Source organism: Ahaetulla prasina, chromosome 9, assembly GCF_028640845.1.
Source record: "Ahaetulla prasina isolate Xishuangbanna chromosome 9, ASM2864084v1, whole genome shotgun sequence".
Lineage (NCBI taxonomy): Eukaryota > Metazoa > Chordata > Lepidosauria > Squamata > Colubridae > Ahaetulla > Ahaetulla prasina.
In genome coordinates this window covers 19,115,350-19,139,590 of record NC_080547.1, presented here as the reverse complement: position 1 = coordinate 19,139,590, position 24,241 = coordinate 19,115,350, and the positions used below count along the sequence as shown (strand labels likewise).

Genomic DNA, 24,241 nt, shown 5'->3' with positions numbered 1-24,241 from the left:
ATGAGACTTCTCAGAAAATAAGGCCAAGCGCTTATTTCAGGGTTAAAAAAAATAAGACAGGGTCATATGTACACTGACATATGTACACTGAGAGCATATGCACCAAGACAAATTCCTTGTGTGTCCAATCACACTTGGCCAATAAAATTCTATTCTATTCTATTCTATTCTATTTTTGGGGAAACACAGTATTTAAATCTTTGAACTGAGTATCAATTAAGACAAAGTTTATTTATTATTACATACGAGAAAGCACATCTGTTCAGCACAAGAATAGATGAAAACATGTTAAGCCCAGCAGTGGTGCATCCTATTGGTTGTAGTTTGTGGTTTAATGAGTTTTCTTAATTTTATTCCGACTTGGGTCAGGGGTTTGTAAACGACTCAGAGTTGTCACAAATGGAGTGATGCATGAAGCAAAGTCAAGAAATACATTAAAAGTTTGTTAATGATTAAAAATAAAAGAATGAGGCATAAATCTGAGGAACATACAGAAGCCTATTAGGGGAGATATGGCATATTTATCTGGAACGATTATTCACTCATCTGTATTAAAAACATATCTCCTTTATAATTTTTAAAGAGGAGAAAATCTTATATTTATGTAAAACATTCTTCCTATATTGCATGAAGTCATGATTTAACACAATAAGAGAAACACATAAAGGTTAAATCCAGGTCTGCTGTATTTGTTACCATGTTTTTATATCTAGAAAAAAACTCATTTGAAACATTCTGCTTTCCAATCTAAATTTTCAGACTTCCAGAAATCAAAGCTGATTTCTTCTTCCATTTTATTGCATTCTTGCAGTAAGGAGCCATACATTGCTTCAAAACATTCAAGTAGTCCTCATTTAACAACTACAACTGGGACAGGCAACCCAGTTGTTAAGCAAAGAGGTGAAAGTGCAACGAAGTGAAAGTGTAACTGTGCTTACAGTCTGACTTTACAGAGCCGTGAACTGAATGAGCCACTGAATGAGGCAGTTGCTAAATGAGGACTACCTCCAAAGACTCCTGTTCAAACTATACCTTTGGGAAGTGGACCAAGAGATATCCTTACCTGAGTGGATGAGCATGTGCTGTTTTAAGTTCTGAATTCGGGTGAATCGAACACCACAAGTTGGACATTGAAAAGGTCTGTCAGGACCATTTGGGCTAGGTCTCTCTGTGCTACTGGTTGTAGGAGCAATATAGAGCTGGTAAGGGTATTGGACATTCTCCAGTCTGAAGAAGCAAATAAGAACTCTTTTAGTAGCAGACCAAGAAGAAAAAAGTCAGCTGTACAAAATACAACACACATGTATTCCAAAAAGACAATAATGATGACGTTAGGATCAAAGACAAAGAATTAGAGATGACAAAGTATCAAGTTCTGAAACATGGTTGAAAGATTATGGTAGCCACGGTGATTCCAGGGGTTACACTGGATACGGTACCAAGAAATCTTGGATGGCATTTAGAAAATCTGTGCACTGACAAATTTTCCATCTGTTACTTGCAAAAGGCCACACTGCTTGGACTCACACACTACACCGATACCTATGACATCCTACGTTCTTGGGAAGAACTTAATGTGTACGAAGGCCAACATCAGTAAGTTGTGACTTTTCCTTTTTGCGAACAGATAATAATACAACAAAAACGAACTTTACTAACCCGTATTAAAAGACTGAATTCTGACTGATTGAAAAAGGTAATTTAAACATAGTGGAAGTCTTGAGGAAAGAGATGGGCCAGTGTTATGAAAATAAAGAGTTGCGATTAAAATACCATCACAGTGAACCTGGTATAAAATACTAGTTATAATAATCATTTCAACAGCTGATACTTGAATGATATTAAACTGGTGTACATTTGAAAAGGTCAGAAATCTTTTGTGGGCGCATAATGTTATACAGTCATATCTATTCCAGATAAGGCTGTTTAAACAATCCAGGTCCTGTGCAAGTGTTATGCTTTTGCTTTTTTAAAAAAAAAACCATTTATTGGCCACATCAAATCTTTTTAACATGTTAAACTTCTTCTACCTCCGAATCTTTTTGGTAGATATTCACTTGTATTTTTAAAAAGTGGGTATGGTACTTGATTGAAAGTATGTCCCTAATGTGGACTACATAAAGGCCCAGATTTACTCTGTTCTGCTAATTCCCACTTTAACCACTCTGCAACTATGTATTTGTTATATTGCAAGCCCACCATGGTGTATAAATAAAAACCGAACATCTACATGAAAAGGAAGTTAGATTGTGGGGTGCTTGATGTTCCCTGGAGTTTGTTTTCTTCAATGCCTGTAAGAAAAGAACCAAACTCAGAGACCCTCAAGGACCCCACAGTTCAACCCTGAGCTACAAATATTATTTTTTCTTGGAAACTAGTTTATCAGAAACAGTGACTGCCTCAGGGTCACCCAGGAAATTCTATGTCTAAGTAGCATCCCAGCAGAATAAGAATTCCTTGTTCTGCTTAGCCTGGTGACAGGCAGTGTGGATGGTGAACATTGGAGCTTGTGTTCATGAACTTCATGTCTTTGATCTCCTTACTGGCTACTGGCTATGAATTCCACTTGTTTAGAAAATCATGCATTTTTCTAGGGATGGTTGAATTCAAAGGAGATCCGTCAAGTTTGTCACCATGTTAGATGACTTAACACAGCAATCTATCTACAAGGATCTAGTTCAGGTAGTCTACATTACTTTCAACCAGCCTGACACTGTCCATAGGTCATGGGATATTGCAACGCTTGGTAGCAAGGCCAATTACTCTACTGGCTGGAAGTTCTAGGAACCATAATAAGAGACAAAAGGAAGAAGGCTGTTCTGCAGAATGCTTTGTGTACTATATTTATACGTACCGGTCATCATCTTCCACATGGATATTCCCACCAGAAGTACTCTGGAGTGTTGGCAATCCTTCAGTGACACCTTCATCTATTGAACCTAGAGGCAGTTAAATAAACCATACACATTAAGTTACAATTTAATGGAACCATAGTAATGTGTTGTTTTTTCCACATCCTCCTCACAAGTTATCTTGCTGCCAAATTTAAGAATTCCATTATAACCCAATAGAATAACGATGTAAAGCACTCTGCCTAATTTATAAAGAGCCAATTTTAATCAATTTGGCCTATTTGGATTCAGGATATTTTTCAATTGGAAGAAGGCTTAGATACACATTAAGTGGAGACAGGACTGTGATTAAAAAGCCAGTTTATTGTTTAAACAATGCCCAGGGAAGGACGTAAAACAGGCTCAACAGTACAGTGGAAAGAGGCAGAAACAAATAATTGCAAAGCTCACATTCGTCATAACTTTTCCCAAGTATTGGTGCCACATTTGTGCTGCTTATAGCTCAGTACATCCGAAAGAGCCCTAACGGAAGTAGTGTGTATCTAAAGCAAAATTAATGGAAAACACGAGGATTTGCTGTCAGTTAAATGTGCATCATTCATTAGTATTGTGTTTCCACTCATCTGTACTGAAGCCATTTCAAAACTTGTATCACCGGGAATGGTGAAAAGGTGACGGAGGAAGATTTGCTAAATGTGGTGGGATTATTACTCCCTCAATATTGTACAGGTAGTCCTCGACTTATGACAATTGAGCCCAAAATTTCTGTCGTTAAATGAAACATTTGTTAAGTGAGTTTTGCCCCATTTTACAACCTATCTTGCCACAGTTGTTAAGTGAATGGCCGCACTTGATTAGTGAGTAACCTGATTAAGTGAATCTGGCTGCCTCAATGACTTTGCTTTGTCAAAAGGGGATCACATGATCTTGGAACACAGCAAGAGTCATAAATAACCAGTTGCCAAGCATCTGAATTCTGATCATGTGACCACTGGGGTGCTGCAAAGGTTGTAACGGTGAAAAACGGTCGTAAGTCCCATTTTTCAGTGTCGTTAACTTGAACGGTCACTAAACAATCTGTCGTATGTCGAGGACTACCTGTAAAGCCTAGGAGGTCTTTTTTTACTGTGCATGTCATTTACTGGAAACAAATTCCAAAGGAGATTCCTATTTTGGATTCTGAGTGTGCGATAGCTTAAGCCACATGCATCCAGTTTTCTAGGAGAGACAGCTCAGACACTATTTCTAAGGAATCAGGACTTGATTTGTTATCAACTCATGGCTACAAACAGAACTAGAAGTCCCATTTCATTCATTGGAATTTATTTCTGAGTCAATACAATCATGGTCAATGTGAGGCTAGTTACACTGTTTGGAATTGCTAAAGTAACTTGTGTTTAACTGTGTTTAAAAATTGAAAGCTGTGGCGACCTGGATATTTACAGAATTCTGTAGGTATAGGTTTCCAGTATGACACTGAAAAACCATTAGGGCTGGAAATATTGTTTTTAGTGTTTGACAACTACGAAAAAGAAACTAGCATCAATTTAAGGCACTGACTTCTGTTTAACTGTAATAGGCCGTTGTTCTCCTTCAATATCTGACTGCTTTAGAAAACAATGAGGGAAAGAAAGGACCATTGTTCAGTAACGGAACAAATGTCTCCAAAACATGATTGTGGGTTCCAGTTCCAGGCGCCTTCATTTAAAGGATTGTCAAAGGCACACAATTGGAAGGATCCTTGTGCCAGAAGCTACTGCTGGTTACAGCAGATTATTTTAGATTTTTAAAAAAGAAGAAAAGGCTTCCTTGAGCCGAATCTGAATCCTGATCACTACACATCAAGACCATTTAATTTCTATTACCAAGAATACTCTCCTCCAGGATTTTTTTTTTAAACCTCTCAGTATAGCCTTGAATTTTCTGGCGGTTCAATTCATTGACTTCATGATTCATGGTTTGACTTTGCTTAGCTTTTCTGAAATTCATCTAGCTGTTGCTACATGGATCAAAAGCCTTATAGCATAAGGCATATGTTGGCATATTATATTTTAAATATTAAGAGTACTGTCAAAGCTAATTGGAAATGATTAGACGGTGTGCGTATATCTCCAGTTGCACTCAAAACAGTATTTATAAAGTCTTATCATATGACCTTTAATTATGTGTAAATGAGATGCCAACACAATATGCTGCAAGGGAATGAGGATGGAGATGTACTTTCAAACCATAAAACCTGACCTGCTAAATGCTGGTGGAGAAATTAAGACATCCAAACAAATAACGATCTAGAAGTTATATTGGTAAAGGCATTCCATTTCATGTAATATAATGAAGATAAAGTGCATCTTAGTGATGGCTAAAATGGGTGATTTTTTTTCTGTTCATGTATCCATGCTGTGGAGCAAAGCAAGCCCAATCACTCTTTTCTTCTCTAATAAATGTAGCATTTGAAATATTTTTAAGCATCAATAAAAAAAAAAAGGCTCAAACGTCCTACAAAAAATTGAATATAAACCAAATCCCCATGGAAGAGCATCCCTAAAAGGATCAGAAGTGGGGGAAAAACAAACTGGGGATGCTAAATTTTTACTGCAGCTACTTTTTGACTATATCTAAACTACTGCTGACAAAGGAGTTCTTTTCATCAATGAGCCTTTTTTTTTTTTTATGCAACCAGCAACTTGTCTAAAACTATTTGTCCCAGAAAACTGTCAACACTCATACTGCTTTTAAGTTCCTGCATCTTCAGACAGAATAATACAAAGCATTATTACGAACAAAGGAGCAAGAAAATCAAACATGTTGTTTGTCCCAGCTCTGTATTGATAGTTTTGCAGCTGAAACCCCATTGCTCCCTTTGATCTTCATGCAAATGAGAAAATTCACTTGGCATCCCTATGCAATGGCCAAAGCTTGCATTATTTTTGCACATGTTCTGCCAAACTGATCAGGAAAGATGCGCAGTGACATTTTGTTCACCCCGCTACCTATATAACACAAAAATGCCAAATGTCTTGGATTTTTAATCAACACCGATGGTCCACTTACTATATGGATTTTTAAAAAAAAAACAGTAACAAACATGGCTGGTTTGAGATGTTTAGTGAGATAGTCTTTTGATAAGGAACGATATTTGGGTAAACACACTTGAAATACATGCCTGATTTCCTTACTTTGATATCCCAAAGTATTAGTTTTACCATACAAAGTGTTTGTAAACTACATTCAACAATACCAGTCTATTAAATAATCTTTGTTTACAAATCAAAAAATGTTTCTGTTGATAAAAAGCGTTTGGAAGGTTTTTATTTACTGTGATAACATTGTTCTAAGCTTTTGCTTAACAAATTATCTTCATTTAAAAAGCTATGACTGAGCTCCATAGATGAATTTCTGCAGTCGATTTCCTCCTTTGTATAGTTTATTAATGCACTGAGGTTTAAGAGAAAAAAACTTCAAGAAGCTGGTTATTGTGCTTTTTAATCACCCAACAAGAAATTCTACTTAATATGCCAACTTTTTTTTTAAAGTGATGCCAAGTGCTGATTTTGAAGGATTACTTACTGTCAACACTTAAAATGATTTAATAAATCAAATATTTATTATTTATAAGTTATTACTTGTATTACGTATAAATAAAACAAAATGGAAACCACCAAAAATTGTTTTGGTTTTATAAATGTGCTCCATTAAAATATTGTGCATTATATTCTATCTGAATTGTTTTAATTATTTGGCGAACACTTTCTGATTTATTGTAAATCACAAAGCAATGATGGAAATTGGTGTTTTTAATCAGGAACAAAAGAAATTTGCCCTTGAATTGATTTCTGTCTGCATCTTCTCACTTTTTCTACTCTAGAAATGACCACTATACCTAAAAAAATACCGCAATATTTCTCTGAATGAAGATAAGTAATCATTATACAAGACATGGTGCTCAATATTTCTGGCCTGGTAGGTTCATTTGATATTTTGAGAAATGCTGTGAATGCAGGCACACCCACAAAACTGGGCAGCAGATAACTACCATTTTGTTTTCTAAAATTGCTTAAAAGGTCCATTCCAAAACCATAGACACCTGTAGAAATTAAGAAGGAAGCTGAAGCCGAGACAGGCCCTTTTGTTTAGAAACCTTAGTGTTCCACTAAGTGGGAGGAGGTTTTCTTAAACTTAAGGACTATTCTTTCCATCTTAGTAACTTATTTTAGCAGTTTGTCTCCTTGGCAAGTCATTAAAAAGGCCTTGTCCTTATTTCACATAATTAAGTCTATATTACACTGCTCCAATAATGAATCACTGGAAATTTATTTCCTGAACTCCTGTTTCCATGTGCTGAATAGTATGGATTAGATTACATTAGTGTGGTAAACTATCTTTCTTCCAAGGGCTGCAAGAAAATAATTTTTGCCTTATTAATTGACAAACCACACTTTCACATTTCTGGCAGTTTAGATATACAGTATCTAATGATACTGTAAAAAACATTCACCTTTGTTTTTCTTCCATTCAAAAATTCACAACTGCTCACTCAAAAAAAAAAAAAAAAGACAAAACAATTTAACTTGAACGTGGCCAATATTCATTGTTAACATAACAGCTATTAAAAATATGATGCAAAAAACAGCAATATAATTATACTGAGGCATTGCCACTACAACTATTTCCTGCTTCCTCGAAGCAGCAATGAAACTGAACCTCTTTGATTTAGGTGTTTTCTTGGAAGTTTCAAAACAGAAGAATCTCTATGCCTTGCTGTGCAAAGTATAATAACTCGCCAAGAAATAAGGCCCACTGACTCAATAGAATGTCTAGTGTAGATTGGTTTAGTTTAAATACTTTTAACTATTTTCTACAGAAAGTATCTAAAATGGCTTGTGGAAAACGTTTAATATATCACAAATCAAAAGCAATTATTTCTGTGCACGGCAAATAAAATTTAAAATTGCAAGAAAGGAGATTCAACACTTCTGGACTACATGAATTTGACAAATCATTTTGTTTGAAATACAGTGGAAACGGCCATCTTTATACAACTTTTACAAGATACGGTACTGGTATTTCTTGTGAACCACTTGTAAGCTCAAAATGAACATAAAAAAACTCAGGGTCTAAGGAAACAATGAAACACACATAGATTTAAGTGATTCTACCTATAGAAGATGACTGCGGACTGATCAAAAGATCCTCCTGAACTTGTTCACTTCCAGGGACCGTCTGCTGGTCACTCAAAGAACTTTGGGATGCGCTAACAGGCTGAGATACTTCCTCATGTACTTCTTCATCACTCAACCTTTCAACTTTTACACGCACATCTTCTTCAATCACCAGGGGTGAGCTGGTTTTTGTGCTCTCACACGTCATATAATCAGAAATTCTTCTAGATGCTTCAGACGGACCAGGTACTTCTAGAGTCCGAGAATTTTCTACTTGTTTCACTTTTTCTGACTGGAGTCTTCGGTCAATTCCAAAAGGGAAAGTCCAAGGAAAAGCTAAGGAAGAGTCTACAGGATGACTTCTACTCTCTGCGAAGGAAGCTGAAGTAGTCAAAACTTGTGGGGAGTTCGTCTGGGTGTTACATTTAAGTGGACTTTCTGGGGACATTACAATATAACTTTTACGCTTCCGTCGTGATTCTCTGCAGACAGGAATGGTTCTTTCTACCACGCTGCATTCCGAGGAAACTGGGGAAAGACTGCCATCCCGTGATGTAAAATTGCAGTTTGCGCTGTTTTCCTGGCCTGTATCTAGCACCTTTTCTTGCTGACTATTGGGGGTGTTCCATAAAATACTTGACTTCATAAACTCAGAACAGGTGCTAGCCACACTGAACATCTGCATATAGCTAGCAGCAGCCAAGACGTCAATAATGTTTTCAGTGTTAATAGACAATGTTGCCGTGTAGGCGTATTCCAGAAGAGGCAAAAAGCCAGTCACGGTCACGTGATGCAAGTCAAGTACACTCTGGCTATCATCTTCTGCTTGGCCAACCAATTTGGAACGGAAGAAATCACTGCACGCTGCCAGGACTACCTTGTGTGCTCTGAAGATTTTATCTTGGACACGAATGGTGATGTCACAGAAATGTCCATCATTACGTAGCATGTTCAACTTTCCAAGCATCTCCTGGCTGTGAGCTGGGGAACTGTGGGTAAACGTTTTGACGCCCATTTTACTTGTATACTCGCTGCGACAAATATTCAAAATGGACCTAGAAAAGAAAAAAAGGAGGAAAGATTTTTCAATTATGTAATTATGTAAAAAAGCTAAAACTCTGGGCATTTATCATAAAACATGTCATTAATATGTGCTTAAGAGAATACAAGTTAAATAATGTTTCTGTGTTTGCTAGCTTGGTGAAAATATATTACTTCTTTGTCAATTATTTCAAACAAGACATTAAAAGACTGAAATGTATTTGTGTCAACAGAAAATAAAGGCTGTATGAATTTTTCTTATTAACAAAAATCTGCTTAACCACATTTGTGAATGTTCCTTTCCCATCTTCCTTTGATGCTGTGTCAGAATCATTGCTTGATATATTCTTTGAACAAGGCCAAACTGGAGTTAGTTTAAACAATGGTAAAACTTATCTAAGTAAATTTTCAAGAGATTGCAAGTAGCACAAATACTGTAATCAAATCTAGTCCAGCATTGCTAGCTTTAAATATGGTTTGCATGTTCTATGATTTTTACTGGAACATGAAATAAAATTTTACATGTAGTCAGATTATTCTTGATAAATGGTAAATTACTGGTTATTCTGCTGCGATAGGAAGCATAATTTTGTCAAAATTATGATCCAATTATCATTAATAGTGTACAACTGTGCTTACAGGAAAGTTTAGAAAAATACAATATATAATTATTTGAAACTTGAGTTATAATAGTTAAATACTGATATATAATACTCTGGAAAGTTATAGTAAACGAAGACTTTATACTAAATCTTGGATTCCCCTGTAACACACATTGTAAGAAGCTCAGGCTTTGCAAGCTCACTGCTTCAGATCCTTAATTAATCATAAAGATTAGAATTCAAGCTAACATAGACTCAAGATTCATTAATCCTGTCAGAGTTCATTGCCTATTAAGTGGTCAAACGTGATTGAAACAATGAAAAAAATACTCTTTCAGAAGATTAAGACACTGTGTCAAAAGTATTTGCAGTAATCTTTTTGACATAATAAAATCACATGAGGTGAGTCAATAATATTTTCAAGTGTTGTTAAGAATGTAATTGCTCCATCTGATACCGCTGCTGCTTTCAGTAATACTCATGGATTTCTAAATATAGAACTTTCTCCTTATACTAAAGTGGGCATTTAAGGTCAGTTTCTTAAGATGATCTTATCTGAAAGATAATGCGTAGGCATGACTGCTCATGTTTTCAAAGCTATACAATCCTAGAAAAGTCTTGGGGTTGATTATATATGTTACATGTCTGTATAATATACAATCTACTGAAGTCAGGTGGATTTAATGTGTCTGTATATATGCAAATATAATAAGATATGATTGGGATACTCAAAACAGTACACAGTAAAGTATAAAAGGCAGGCTATAATCACATACACAGCACATACCAAATGATACCCATTGAATTCAGCAAGTCTAGCAGGCAAATCCCAGGCATATTTATTTACATAATCCTGCCTTTCATTTAGGAACTCAAGGTGACATATATAACACAACTGTACCTCCCCCTGTTTTTGCTCATAACATTCTACTGAGATAGATTCCACTGGGAATGCATGGCTGACCCAAGACAGCCAGTGAGATCATTTGAATTAAGTGTAACTGTAGGCAGATTTTTTGCTATATCCTGCCTTTGCTTAAGGTTGTATACACAGTGCACTGTCTTGTCCACCCCCAAACAAAAATCATACGAGAGAATGGTTGTTCAAAGTCATCAGTGACCTTCTTTAGATGAGGATGAACTAGAACCTGAATCTTCTCAGTGCATGTCCAACAATTTAACTATTACATTATTTATCTATTCTGATTCTCGTAAATTAAATACAGATCCAATGTGGCTGATCCATTCTAATGCATAAGACTGTATTTTAAATGCACCATTCCCTAATAAAAATCTAAAAAATAAATTCTTTGGTTTGAGTTTTGAATAGCTATTGTTTATTTTAATAAAGTTATAGAACTATGCTAAAGTCTGGGTATATACATATATTTTAAAGAATTATAGAGTAGAATAGAAACAATGTTAAAAATAGTAAAATAATCCTGTAGTACAATAAACTAGAATTACAACCTTAAGACAAATTAAAAGGCAAAAATAAAGAAAAAGAAAAACCAAACATCTAAAAGGCCAGATAAATAAACATTTTAATTTGGGTCAATTCTGAACTAATACTGTAGAGATGGTGTTTTACAAAGAGGGATAGCATAAGAATAAAAGCTCTCTGAAAAAAACAATTGTTAGATTGCCCTGTTATGCTAAGTCACAGTATTTGAATTCACATTATAGTATAAGACATTATTAGTATTTTAGCGGAAAAAATAACATATTAAAGCATAATCAAAGCTACATTTTGATTTAAAAGTATCACATTTGATGGTTTACTATGTTGCAAACTTATAAGAGCCCTGTGCTTGACTTCCAATTGACAGTTACTGTAACATCTGCCAAATATTGTATATCTATCATCCAATACTTATTTTGAACAATAATGACTGCACTTATTTGCACATATACTGAATTGCCAGGAAAAGCACACATCAAGTAAATTACTTCTTTAGCCATTACATGAAGTAACTTTCTAACCATTAATGTTGCCCCTTTTAAATTTTTGACCCGAACTATTGTTCTCCCATATCAATCCATATCTCTCATCCCCCAGCCTTGCTAAACTTAATTGTTATAATATTGTTCTGCTGAAACATTCAAGGTGTGTATGCTTTTGCTAATCCATCAGCTTCTACTGACATCAGTTACTTCTGTAAAAGGACTTTCAGGAATCTTGTTCAAGTTTAAACAAGACAAGCGTTTGGTACTTGCTCTCGCCCTTTCTACACTGGTTTAACTTTACAATGAATTAATTGTCTGAATGGAACCACATATTAAATGTTTTTAGATAGTTCATCTCAAACAAAAAATTTGCTTGCTGTTCAGGATTAACACTGTTAGGCCAGCACAAATTCAATTCTTTAGAAAATGCTGTAAATTCACAAGCGATATGCCACTGCTGCTGCGGGAGGGGAAGAGATAAGATCAATACATGAAGATAATGATTACTTAAGCAGATTCTGTGCTTATGTGTTCCCTATAGCAGTAGCCAATCTTTCTTCTTTGCTCTACCCTATAGAATAGTGATGGCTAAAATTTTTGCCATTGTGTGCCAGGAAGGGGGGGGGGCTCGCGCATGTGCCCACACCCATAATTCTATGCACCTTATACATGCAACGCCCCCCACTGCCGCCGCTCCTGGCAAGCGATGGGCCGGTAGGCCCTTTTTCTCTCTCACCTGGCTCCAGAGCCTTTCTAGGAGTCTGGAGAGGGAGAAGTCCCGTCCGGTCCCACCAGAATTTGGCAAACGGGCTGTTTCTGGCCTCCGGGGGGGTGGGGGTTGGGAGGCCGTTTTCACCCTCCCCAGACTCCTAGAGAGTCTCTGGAGGCTGGGGACAGCAAAATATGGGCCTTCCCCACCACCATCCCAAAGTCCTCCGGAGGCAGGAAACAGCATGTTTCCCTACTTCTGGTGGGCCCAGAAGGCCCAAAAATCAGTTGGCCAGCACACACGTGCACGCTGGAGCTGAGCTCACGTGCCCACTGATATGGCTACGCATGCCACCTACAGGTTCGCCATCATGGCTATAGAAAATACATGGTGCTAATCAACCGTTGCTGTTTATTGAAGCTACTTAGAAAATGCTTTTGTAAGTAGTTTATCTCAAAGCTATGCAAACCAACATACAGCCATTTCTGAATTTTAAAGGTTACTTCTATTAATGCTGAAATCATCCTGTTTTACTTCACATACATCTAGAAACAGGCACTAAAAATTCTGTATTCTGCCTGCACTAGAATCTCAACAAATTCCAGCCCAAATTAACAGGATCGTAAGGTAATTGTGAAGCTTCTTAGGGCTTCACATATATAGGTAACATTTTTTGTTTAGTTTTGTTAGCTTATATTTGAACCAATCTATTATTACCGATGCAAGAAATTATGATTGAGAAACTATGGTTTACCATTAAAATAATAAACAGATTCTATACAGTAACTATTTCTTTAGCAGATCTATGACCAAAATAAAAATTTGACTTATCTTTCTGAAGAGAAATCAAATTATAACTGCCCATAATTTTTATGAATTTTCTAGTCAAATCTGTAAACACAAAACAGTATGGATTCAGAAATCCTTGCATTTTATCCCTGTGAAAATTACTGGATGACATTAATTAATAAGTAACTTTTCAATAATTATATCTAACTTCAGGATTAGAAGGGAGTAGACTTCCTAGCCCCCAAAATGCCTATATTCTGAAATTATGTTTTTTTAAAAAAGTTTTATAAAGCTGCTCATCTTGTTTAATATAAACTTGGACAGGTCAATAACAGTAAAAAATAATAATAATACAAACAATAAAAAAAAACCTAACACAGATACTCTTGGTCATGCTAAAATGCAATATATTCCTACACATCCACAACAAACTTTACTAGAGTCACACTACCCCAAAGTATGTAGAAAACTTCTATATTTAGCATAAAGCTGTAAATATGGGACTGCCAATTTCCCATTTTAGAAGTATTTGTGAACAGGTAAATTTCTGAATACTCTTTATGAGTCACTGGTATGAAGATAAAACAAACATAATAGCTACTTCATGTCAATTTTGCTAGATATTGTTCATAACGGCCAGAATGCCTAGGAATCTGGTACTTTATAAAAAGCAGAAGTTCTCTTAATTCCCTGTTGCTGTTGCTGTGTAATCAGATTTAAAAAGAAACTAGTCACCGTTAAGTATGGAGCCTCTAAGGGAGGGGAAAAAATTGAAAGAAAAAAGGTACAGATGATAACCACCAGAAATTAAACTTTAAATGTGACATATCAAGGTGTTTTAAAAGTCAGTTGGCGTTAGTTTTATTTGAAGGTAACAATAGGTAATCTAACAACTGAAATTTGTCATACATTACCAAGAAAGTCTGTATATTTATATCAAGATTGGTAACAAGCAATTTGCTACAACTTCAGTAAATTAAATCATAATTATAAATAAAAATGTTCAGGAAAAGTTTGTTATTTCTAGCAGAGATCAGTAGCTGCACTATTAAATAACTATTTGCCATAGTAATTGCCTGATAGAGGTAATTCTTTATTTCAGTTTAGTTCAGTTGGCTTTCTACCTTTCTGCACTGTTCATATATGGACAAAACCTTTCTTTAGAAATGGATAGAAATGTGCTCTTGTGTCATTTATTTTCCTTTTCTGAAAATAAAAACAGTTTTATTGTCACTATGCAAAACTTTGGAGCACTAAATACCACTGGATTTCACTAGCAGTCAGATTTTACTTAACAGGCAGTAAACCAATTAAATCAAGTACTTAATGCAGATCTAACTACCACCTAATTAAATCATCATGAACAAATACAATTAATCTCTTGAATTCTTGCTAAGGACATCTAGAATAACTTTAAATATATACTATGAACAAGGTAGATCTTTAGAATAACCCAACTACTTAACTGCTATTCGAACTTCATTTATACTATTATAGGTAAAGGTAAAGGCCCCCCTTGCACATATGTGCTAGTCGTTCCCGACTCATCTCCGTTTCAAAGCCGAAGAGTCAGAGCTGTCCAAAGACGTCTCTGTGGTCATGTGGCCGGCATTACTAAACGCCAAAGGCGCACGGAATGCTGTTACCTTCCCATCAAAGGTGGTCCCTATTTTTCTACTTGTATTTTTTACGTGCTTTCAAACTGCTAGGTTGGCAGAAGCTAGGACAAGTAATGGGAGCTCACCCCGTTACGTGGCACTAGGGATTCAAACCGGTGAACTTTCGATTGACAAGCTCAGCATTTTAGCTACTGAGCCACCGCGTCCCCTTTTGTACTATTATACAACTGGTTTAAAATAATATTTCTGTATTATGTATTCAAGTGTTGAAATAACTTCATGTGTATGATCTAATTGTATCTCTTATAAAAATCCTTTGACGTTAATGTGGACAACTGGTGTTAGAGTTGCCGACATGCACTCTAAAGTTTGCACAATCACATGTAAAGGATTATATGTGTTTGTGTGAAGGCAAGTGGAGAGAAAGAAGCTTAACCATTTGTCCCAGGCTACTCTTACTTCTTTACTGCTGTTGGTGTTAAAATGCTAAAAAGATGTTCCAAACATTAAGATTCCATGATAAATCCATCTCAAAATAGGCTTGACAGTACATTCTGTTTTAAAAGCCATTCTCAAAGAACTCTATGATCAGCCATTGAGTACTTTCATAGCAACTGCCAGAAAATCTGCTCACACTTCTCAAGGAGGCCCTGTTAACAACTGCCTTCTAATGTCTTGGGTTGGGGGTAAGTCATGCACAGAAATGGCAGACCCTCGTAACAGGCCTTTAAGGCTAAGGCTGCTCGAAAGGTAGTCAATATTGTCCCTCTACTACAGAAAAGATTTTGAGGTTGAATGTGTGGCTTGCTTATGGCCACAGAGGGAGAAGATAGGAAAAGTGAGATTTAAATAAGAGTTTCCTGGTTTATTAGCTGCCTCTATTTAGCCAGCATGCTGTTCAGCAGATTTATTTCTTAACTTATTCTTCTTCCCTGTACTTAACATATTTTTTAAACCAGTAAGATTTTGACTTGAAGATTTTGACACTACTGAAATTCTTAAAATAATTATGATTATTAGACATAATTTTGTCTAGTAACTATATTTTAGTCAAATCTACTTTATGAAGAGGTGGTGAGGCCAAAAACATAGCTCTTTTCTTTCTTGGAATAAGGGTAACATTCTTCTCTTGTAAAGAAGAAAAGCATTTAGCTTGCAGCATAAACCAAACATGAATGGAGACTCTTTCAAATATTTTTGTCATAAGATGCATTACTATAAATTAAATCACTCATACAAAGAAAACTATTCCTTCAAAAGTATTCCATGCTATATTTACTCATCAGATTATTCTAATCTACAGAGGGATAAAAGACTAAAGCAAATATTGTCAGTTTTGACACAGTTACTATTTTTATCAAATCCAACACTGAGTAAATTTTGCAAGCTCGAAAGTAAATTTTCAATCTATTGAAAGTCAATTAAATTTCCACCTGCCTAACATACTCTATCTTCTAAACCATACAGTCCTTGGTCTTTCAGCTAGAACAGAGGTTCCCAATCTTTTTGCTGTGAATGTAGTAGCCACTATGAGTCCAACAGATTCAGCAGAATACACATCTAATAAATAAGCCTCAATCAACAATAATATTAAAACACTTTATATTTCTGGCTGTGAATACTGAACCAATGCCTACGAAACAAAACACGAATAGTACAGTAGACCATTTTTTTTTCTTGTTTTCTTCAGCAGACATGGAAATAAATGTACACATTTATATCTTGCCTATTAGAACAGATCTATGGATAAACCCTTTTGCTAGCATGTAGTGCACTATTAACCTGTTGCCTTTTCGTAGGAAGAAATCATTATTCTGAGACCATAGTAAAAATAAATATTAGTAGTCAGATTTTAAGCAAAGAGTGATATGCTCTGATGCTGGGTATGAGCCTGATTTTTACGCAGTAAGTTGTGGCATATTTGTTTGCTTTAGCTTAACACATGGGAAAATATCTTTTTTGGCTGATGGGTATACTCAGACTGTTGTGAGTGCCCTCACAAATTAACTTCCATAAGAGAGTTGAAAGGACAGCCAAGCATGATTCTGCATGGAAATGTCCAAGTAGTTTCCTTGGAAACGATGAAGAAGTGGTTCTCTTCTTCAGCAATGTTTTCTCAACTTCCCAGTCCAGCTGAAAATGCTTGAACCTGAAAGTCTCTCACTGAAGTACTAATCAGGTCTGACCCTGCTTAGGTTTTTGACATCAACCAAAGTGAGTTTTCTATTGACAAAATGCCTGTCATGGTGATTTCTGGCCATGGTAAATTTCATCAGAAGGGAAGCTAGTGCAATCAGGTGTACTCTCTCTGCTGATGCTCTACCACTCCAGGTTATCTGATTGTGAATGCTGAATCAATGTCACAAAACAAAATGCCACTAGACAACAAATCATTTTTCTTGTTTTGTTCAGCAGACATGGAAATAAATGTACACATTTATATCTTGCCTATTAGAACAGATCTACGGATAAACCCTTTTGCTAGCATGTAGTGCACTATTAACCTGTTGCCTTTTCGTAGGAAGAAATCATTATTCTGAGACCATAGTAAAAATAAATATTAGTAGTCAGATTTTAAGCAAAGAGTGATATGCTCTGATGCTGGGTATGAGCCTGATTTTTACGCAGTAAGTTGTGGCATATTTGTTTGCTTTAGCTTAACACATGGGAAAATATCTTTTTTGGCTGATGGGTATACTCAGACTGTTGTGAGTGCCCTCACAAATTAACTTCCATAAGAGAGTTGAAAGGACAGCCAAGCATGATTCTGCATGGAAATGTCCAAGTAGTTTCCTTGGAAACGATGAAGAAGTGGTTCTCTTCTTCAGCAATGTTTTCTCAACTTCCCAGTCCAGCTGAAAATGCTTGAACCTGAAAGTCTCTCACTGAAGTACTAATCAGGTCTGACCCTGCTTAGGTTTTTGACATCAACCAAAGTGAGTTTTCTATTGACAAAATGCCTGTCATGGTGATTTCTGGCCATGGTAAATTTCATCAGAAGGGAAGCTAGTGCAATCAGGTGTACTCTCTCTGCTGATGCTCTACCACTCCAGGTTATCTGATTGTGAATGCTGAATCAATGTCACAAAACAAAATGCCACTAGACAACAAATCATTTTTCTTGTTTTCTTCAGCAGACATGGAAATAAATGTACACATTTATATCTTGCCTATTAGAACAGATCTATGGATAAACCCTTTTGCTAGCATGTAGTGCACTATTAACCTGTTGCCTTTTCGTAGGAAGAAATCATTATTCTGAGACCATAGTAAAAATAAATATTAGTAGTCAGATTTTAAGCAAAGAGTGATATGCTCTGATGCTGGGTATGAGCCTGATTTTTACGCAGTAAGTTGTGGCATATTTGTTTGCTTTAGCTTAACACATGGGAAAATATCTTTTTTGGCTGATGGGTATACTCAGACTGTTGTGAGTGCCCTCACAAATTAACTTCCATAAGAGAGTTGAAAGGACAGCCAAGCATGATTCTGCATGGAAATGTCCAAGTAGTTTCCTTGGAAACGATGAAGAAGTGGTTCTCTTCTTCAGTAATGTTTTCTCAACTTCCCAGTCCAGCTGAAAATGCTTGAACCTGAAAGTCTCTCACTGAAGTACTAATCAGGTTAGGCTTAGGTTTTTGACATCAACCAAAGTGAGTTTTCTATTGACAAAATGCCTGTCATGGTGATTTCTGGCCATGGTAAATTTCATCAGAAGGGAAGCTAGTGCAATCAGGTGTACTCTCTCTGCTGATGCTCTACCACTCCAGGTTATCTGATTGTGAATGCTGAATCAATGTCACAAAACAAAATGCCACTAGACAACAGATCATTTTTCTTGTTTTGTTCATTGGCATGAAATTAAATATATTCATTTATACCTTACTCTATTAGAACAGAACTACTGGACAAACTTCTTGGCTAGAGTGAAGTACACTGATAAACTGATGCCTTTTGGTAGGGACAAATAATTATTTCATTTTTTTTTGCCTTTTTACTGGTTAGTGCATCTTCAAACACAGCATTCAATTGTAACTGCTGTTTTTATTTTGCAATAACACAAGATACTATTCCGAACCACAAGGCATTTTGGAAAGAGGAAGATGGTAGCTCTTTTGTTTTAACCTAAAAAATTCCAAGAGCCCCATAAATTTAAGCAGTTTAAGGTTCCACCATCACTGAAAATGAACAAGGCTTGCATGCTGGACCAACAAGGGTGACTCATGTCAGCATAACAACAACCAAAGGGACCATAACAACCCCAAATACACAATGTGGCATTAGAAAACAGGACTGGGACAGAAAACCAGGCAAATTAATGGACATTCTTGACCAGTAAATTAGATGACCAAAAATGAAGGGCTGAGCAAGACACCTGGGCTGACCAAAACCACAGCCTTGGGGAAGGGAGAAATCAAATGATGCCAAAAACATGTAAGGACAGACTCTTTTTAACAGCACCAGCCATGGGTATCTTCTACCTGCACACTGACCATATTTTCCTGGCAAAAACAAACGACCAACCTGTAAAAGGAGCGTCATCTGAAAAGAGATTCCCAGGGACACGAAAACATGTTTGTCCCTTCGTTTACACAAATTCCCAGGGCCAAACCAAGAAAATCCTGCCAGGGACGTAACCCTAATAGGGCAGCTTTTCTAACCTGCAATCAAGGACACTGGTGCCTATCATGTACCCCTATCAACATTGGAAACCCTTCCCAGGCTGGGGAGACCTACTTGGGCAGATTAACCTCCACCTTGGGGTGGCTGGGAGGGGAGGGCGCTTATCCAGGCCTTTCCTAACCTTGAAACTTCCTGCAAACCCTCCCACCCCCACCCGCTTCGCTTTGGGGGCTTCCTATAGGACCCCCCCCAAAGTTAATGAATCGTTAATTAATTAATGGCAACAATGTTGCAAAACCCGCACCTGACCAATCCCAGGTCGGGGGGGGGGGGAATGTGGGTGGGTGTTAAAAGAAGCTTCCCCTTCCCCCCCCCCCCCACGTCGTGCCCTGGGAGAATCTCGGGTATCCGCGCAGACGGAGCGCCACGGGGGGAGGTCGGGATGCTCAGGGAAGGGGCGGGGCCAAGGGGGCGGGGCCTAGGATCCCTCTCCCCTCCTCCCTCTTTCCCCTCAGCCTCTGTTTACCTGCTCTTGGCGAGGCCCTCCTTTCCCCGCGCCCGGCGGTCCGAGAGCGGGAGAGGCGATGAGGGTGGGGGTTAAGTCGGTCGGTCGGTCAACAAACGCAAGGCCCAGCTTCTCTCTTCCCCGGGCCCCCGTCCTGGCCCTTCAGCTCGGCCCCCGCAGGGCCATGGCCGCCGCCGCCCCCGACGCGGCTTCTTCTGGCTGAGGGAGGAGGAGAGGAGGACCCCCGCGAAGGAGGGAGAACGAGTCCCGCGCGCCGCCACGCAGGCGCTCTCGCGGCCTGGGTGAAGGCAGGGGGGCGGGGAAAGGAGAAGGACGGTGGCGGCGCGGGGCCCGCTGGAGGGCTTCGCGCGCGGGGCCCAGCCGTTCGGGATCTCCTCCTCCTCCTCCTCCTCCTCTTTCCCCTCAGCCTCTGTTTACCTGCTCTTGGCGAGGCCCTCCTTTCCCCGCGCTCGGCGGTCCGAGAGCGGGCGAGGCGATGAGGGTGGGGGTTAAGTCGGTCGGTCGGTCAACAAACGCAAGGCCCAGCTTCTCTCTTTCCCGGGGCCCCGTCCTGGCTCTTCAGCTCGGCCCCCGCAGGGCCATGGCCGCCGCCGCCCCCGACGCGGCTTCTTCTGGCTGAGGGGAGGGGGGGGGGGGAGGAGAGGAGGACCCCCCGCGAAGGAGGGAGAACGAGTCCCGCGCGCCGCCACGCAGGCGCTCTCGCGGCCTGGGTGAAGGCAGGGGGGGGGGCGGGGAAAGGAGAAGGACGGTGGCGGCGCGGGGCCCGCTGGAGGGCTTCGCGCGCGGGGCCCAGCCGTTCGGGATCTCCTCCTCCCTCCTCCTCCTCCTCCTCCCCCCGCCCTCGCCTTTTTTCACGCGGAGCCGACGAGCCGAGCACTTTGTTTGTGTCCCATAATGCAACGCGGGCGGCGGCGGGCTGAACAGAAAAAGGGAGGGAATCGGCGCGAGGGGAAAAAAAAAAAAACCAGGAGCGGGCGGGGGGGAGAAAAAGAGGAGAGGCCGTCCAACGTGCGCCCGAGGGGGCGGAGCTTGTGCCCCTCCAGTCAAGGAGCGGCGCGCGCCCGCGCTCTCTCGGTTGCCCCGTTGGAGCGGGGACGCGCCTCAGGGGCGAGGGTGGGAGGGGAGGAGGAGTTGTTTTCGCCCCTCTTCCCCCCCTCAGAGGAGTTTTAAATCCCTGAAGTGAATAAAGCAGGTGGTGGTGGTGGGGTTTCTGAGAGAAAATTTTTTAAAAAAAGAAATAAAGGAGTTTTTCCTCCCTTTGAAGGGTGTATTAGAATACATTAGGTGTAGGGCAGCGCGTAGACGGCACATTTACGTATTTTTTCCCCCTCAAATTTGCCAGGGCCGCCTTCTCCGCAGACAGACGTCTGGGTGGCTATTACAACCCAAAACATGGTTAAAAACAATTAAAAGACACACAAACAAAACGGGATAACACCCTCCCGTCAAATCCCCCAATACGTTAATTCTAGACCTGGGACGAAGCCCGGGAGGCGTTTCACACAAACGCTAAACACGCATAATTTTCTAGTTCGCTTTGGTGTCCAGAGTCTTGAAGTTGGCTAAGATAATAAATTCAAATACATAAATAGGTACATTTATAAATACGCATATGTATATTTCATATGCATATTTTAGGGAAACCCAGGAAGGTTTTCCTGTGTGTGTGTGAGCGCACACACACACGTGTACATGCGTGTATAAATAGATATATTTCATATACATATTTTAAGAAACCCCAGGAAGGTTTTTTTCTACCCACACATGCGTAGGAAAACCTTCCTGGGGTTCCCTAAAGACGGGGTGGACTTCAACTCCCAGAATTCCTCAGCCAGAATTCCTCAAGCTTTGCTAGCTGAGGAATTCTGGGAGTTGAAGTCCACAAGTTACAGTTGCCAAGGCTGGAGACCCCTGCCCTAAAGTACCATATGTATTTACACACATAGGTATGTGTGTCTGTGCATAGCTGTGTGTGTAAATAGATATATACATACATACATTAATAAAAAATTACCGGTATGTACCAGTAAGCCACCACAATTGAGTTCAACATTTTTGTTGAGACATTTGTTATGTGAGTTTTGTCCCATTTTACGACCTTCTCTGCATCAGTTGTTAAGGGAATCGCTGCAGTTGTGATAAGTTAGTAATCTGGTTGTTAAGTGAATCTGGCTTCCCCCTTGACTGTCAGAAGGTCGCAAAACAGGATCGCCTGACCCTTGGGCACCGCAACGGTCATAAATATGAACCAGTTGCCAAGCACTTGAATTATGCTCACGTGACCACGAAGATGCTGCAATGGTTGTAAATGGGAAAAATGGTCATGAGTCACTTTTTCAGCGCTGTTGTAACTTTGAATGGTCACTAAATGAACCATGGTACGTCGAGAACTACCTGTACATTCCATAGGTATATGACCAGTGGTAGGATTCAACCGGTTTGCACCACTTCGGGAGAACCGGTTGTTAACTTTCTGAGCAGTTTGGCAAACTGGTTGTTGGAAGAAATCATTAGGGCAGAGAACTGGTTGTTAAATTACTTGAATCCCACCACTGTATATTACATAGATAATAAAGCAGTGTTTTATGCTGTGATTGTTTCTAGATGCCTCAAGAAAAGAGAGAGAAAAACATTCAGAGTCTATAATTTGCATTGGATGCTTGATGAATCCAGTCCTGGGGGTGCTTTCCGCTTAATGACTTCCAAAATTCTCAATTTCCCTGGGCTTGGCTGAGGCACTCCTTCCTCCAAATCTGAAAACTGAAACTGAAACTGAAACTGAAGCTACCATGAAATTAACACACCCAGATTAGCTGTTAATCCAGCAACAAGATTACATTTTGAATAATACACGAGAAGTGAGTCCTGTATAACCTACCAGTTATTTTGGTTCCCTTTATGAAGTCTTGGGAGCATTTGAGCCATGGGAGACCTCTGAAATACAATAGAAATAATTGCTGTTTTATTTGTCCTCATTTAATCCACTGTTTTGCTGGCAGAATGAGGATGATCAGGTTAACTTGAGTGATGGCCATGAGCAACAAAGAGATGAAATGAAGAGTCGTTATTTATTTATTTATTTATTTATTTATTTATTTATTTATTTATTTATTTATTTATTTATTATTTATTTATTTATATTTTTATACCGCCCTTCTCCGAAGACTCAGGGAGGTTTACAGCCAGAATAAAATAATTACGCAAAAGTTAAAAAACAGAATAAATCTTTAAAAATCTAATTCAATTGGCCGAGATTTAAAAATAGTGAAATAAAATTGTAAAAAACAAGCCCCAATAAAACCCCCATTAAAATTACCATTAGGCCAGCCCTGCTCGATGAAACAAAAAAGTCTTGAGCTCGCGCTTAAAGGTCCGGAGGTCAGGGAGTAGACGTAGCCCCAAAGGTAGTTCATTCCACAGGGCAGGTGCCCCCACAGAGAACGCTCTTCCCTTGGGAGTCGCCAGCCGGCATTGCTTAGCTGACGGCACCTTGAGGAGTCCCTCCCTGTGAGAGCGCACAGGTCGATGGGAGGTTGTTTGTGGCAGTAGGCGGTCCCGTAAGTAACCCGGTCCCAAGCCATGGAGCGCTTTAAAGGTGATAACCAACACCTTGAATTGCACCCGGAAGACCACCGGCAACCAGTGCAGGCTGCGTAGGAGAGGTGTTATATGGGAGCTACGAGATGTTCCCTCTATCCCCCGCGCAGCCGCATTCTGTACCAGTTGGAGCCTCCTGGTGCTCTTCAAGGGGAGCCCCATGTAGAGAGCATTGCAGTAATCCAGGCGGGAGGTAACGAGGGCATCAGTGACCATGCATAAAGAATCCCGGTCCAGGAAGGGACGCAACTGGCGAATCAGGCGTACCTGATAAAAAGCTCTCCTGGCGACGGCCGTCAAGTGCTCTTCTAGCGACAGCCATACATCCAGGAGAACGCCTAAGTTGCGAACCAACTCCCTTGGGGCCAACGACTCACCCCCCCCCCCAGTCAGCGATGGGACCAGCAGTAGTAGTAATAGTAGTACCCATTGAGCAGCCTCCAGGATTTTTGCAGTTGTGGGTACTCCACCTCAAATCTGGTTATTAATAGGATTCATTAATTAAATTACTCTCATAGATTCGGTTTTTATACTAACACATTCAAGGCAATTTTCAACTCAAAGAAAGTGAGAAAGCCTTTTGAGTTGCTTTAAATTTGAAGGGGAGATTTTGTAAGCCTTTCTATTAGTATTTCTTGTGCATATAGGTCTTTAAAAAGTAGCACATACTCATTTTATTTACAACTATGTATTTATATATTCCATCACATGCTCCTAATTCTGAGGTTTGCCTCTGCTGGAAGAGTGAATCCCATCCTTCTATTACTGCTGAATAGC

The 24,241-nt window shown here is 39.2% G+C and overlaps 1 protein-coding gene across 3 annotated transcripts in view; it reads right to left on the bottom strand.

The window, feature by feature from the left end:
• The window catches only part of ZBTB44 (zinc finger and BTB domain containing 44), a 29,178-nt gene extending 8,421 nt beyond the window's left edge, over nucleotides 1–20,757 (bottom strand). For 2 of the 3 annotated variants that reach the window (XM_058194444.1, XM_058194446.1), the window contains exons 1-4: nucleotides 19,868–20,066; nucleotides 8,009–9,066; nucleotides 2,855–2,939; nucleotides 1,064–1,227 (exon numbers count right to left, since the gene is read on the bottom strand). In XM_058194444.1, coding sequence (XP_058050427.1) covers nucleotides 1,064–1,227; nucleotides 2,855–2,939; nucleotides 8,009–9,026 — 1,267 coding nt within the window. In that variant the 5' untranslated portion in view covers nucleotides 9,027–9,066; nucleotides 19,868–20,066. Of the gene's footprint in view, nucleotides 1–1,063; nucleotides 1,228–2,854; nucleotides 2,940–8,008; nucleotides 9,067–19,867; nucleotides 20,067–20,284 lie in introns of those variants that run through there. The other variant, XM_058194445.1, reaches the window with a different exon arrangement.
• Between the last annotated feature and the right edge of the window lie 3,484 nt (nucleotides 20,758–24,241).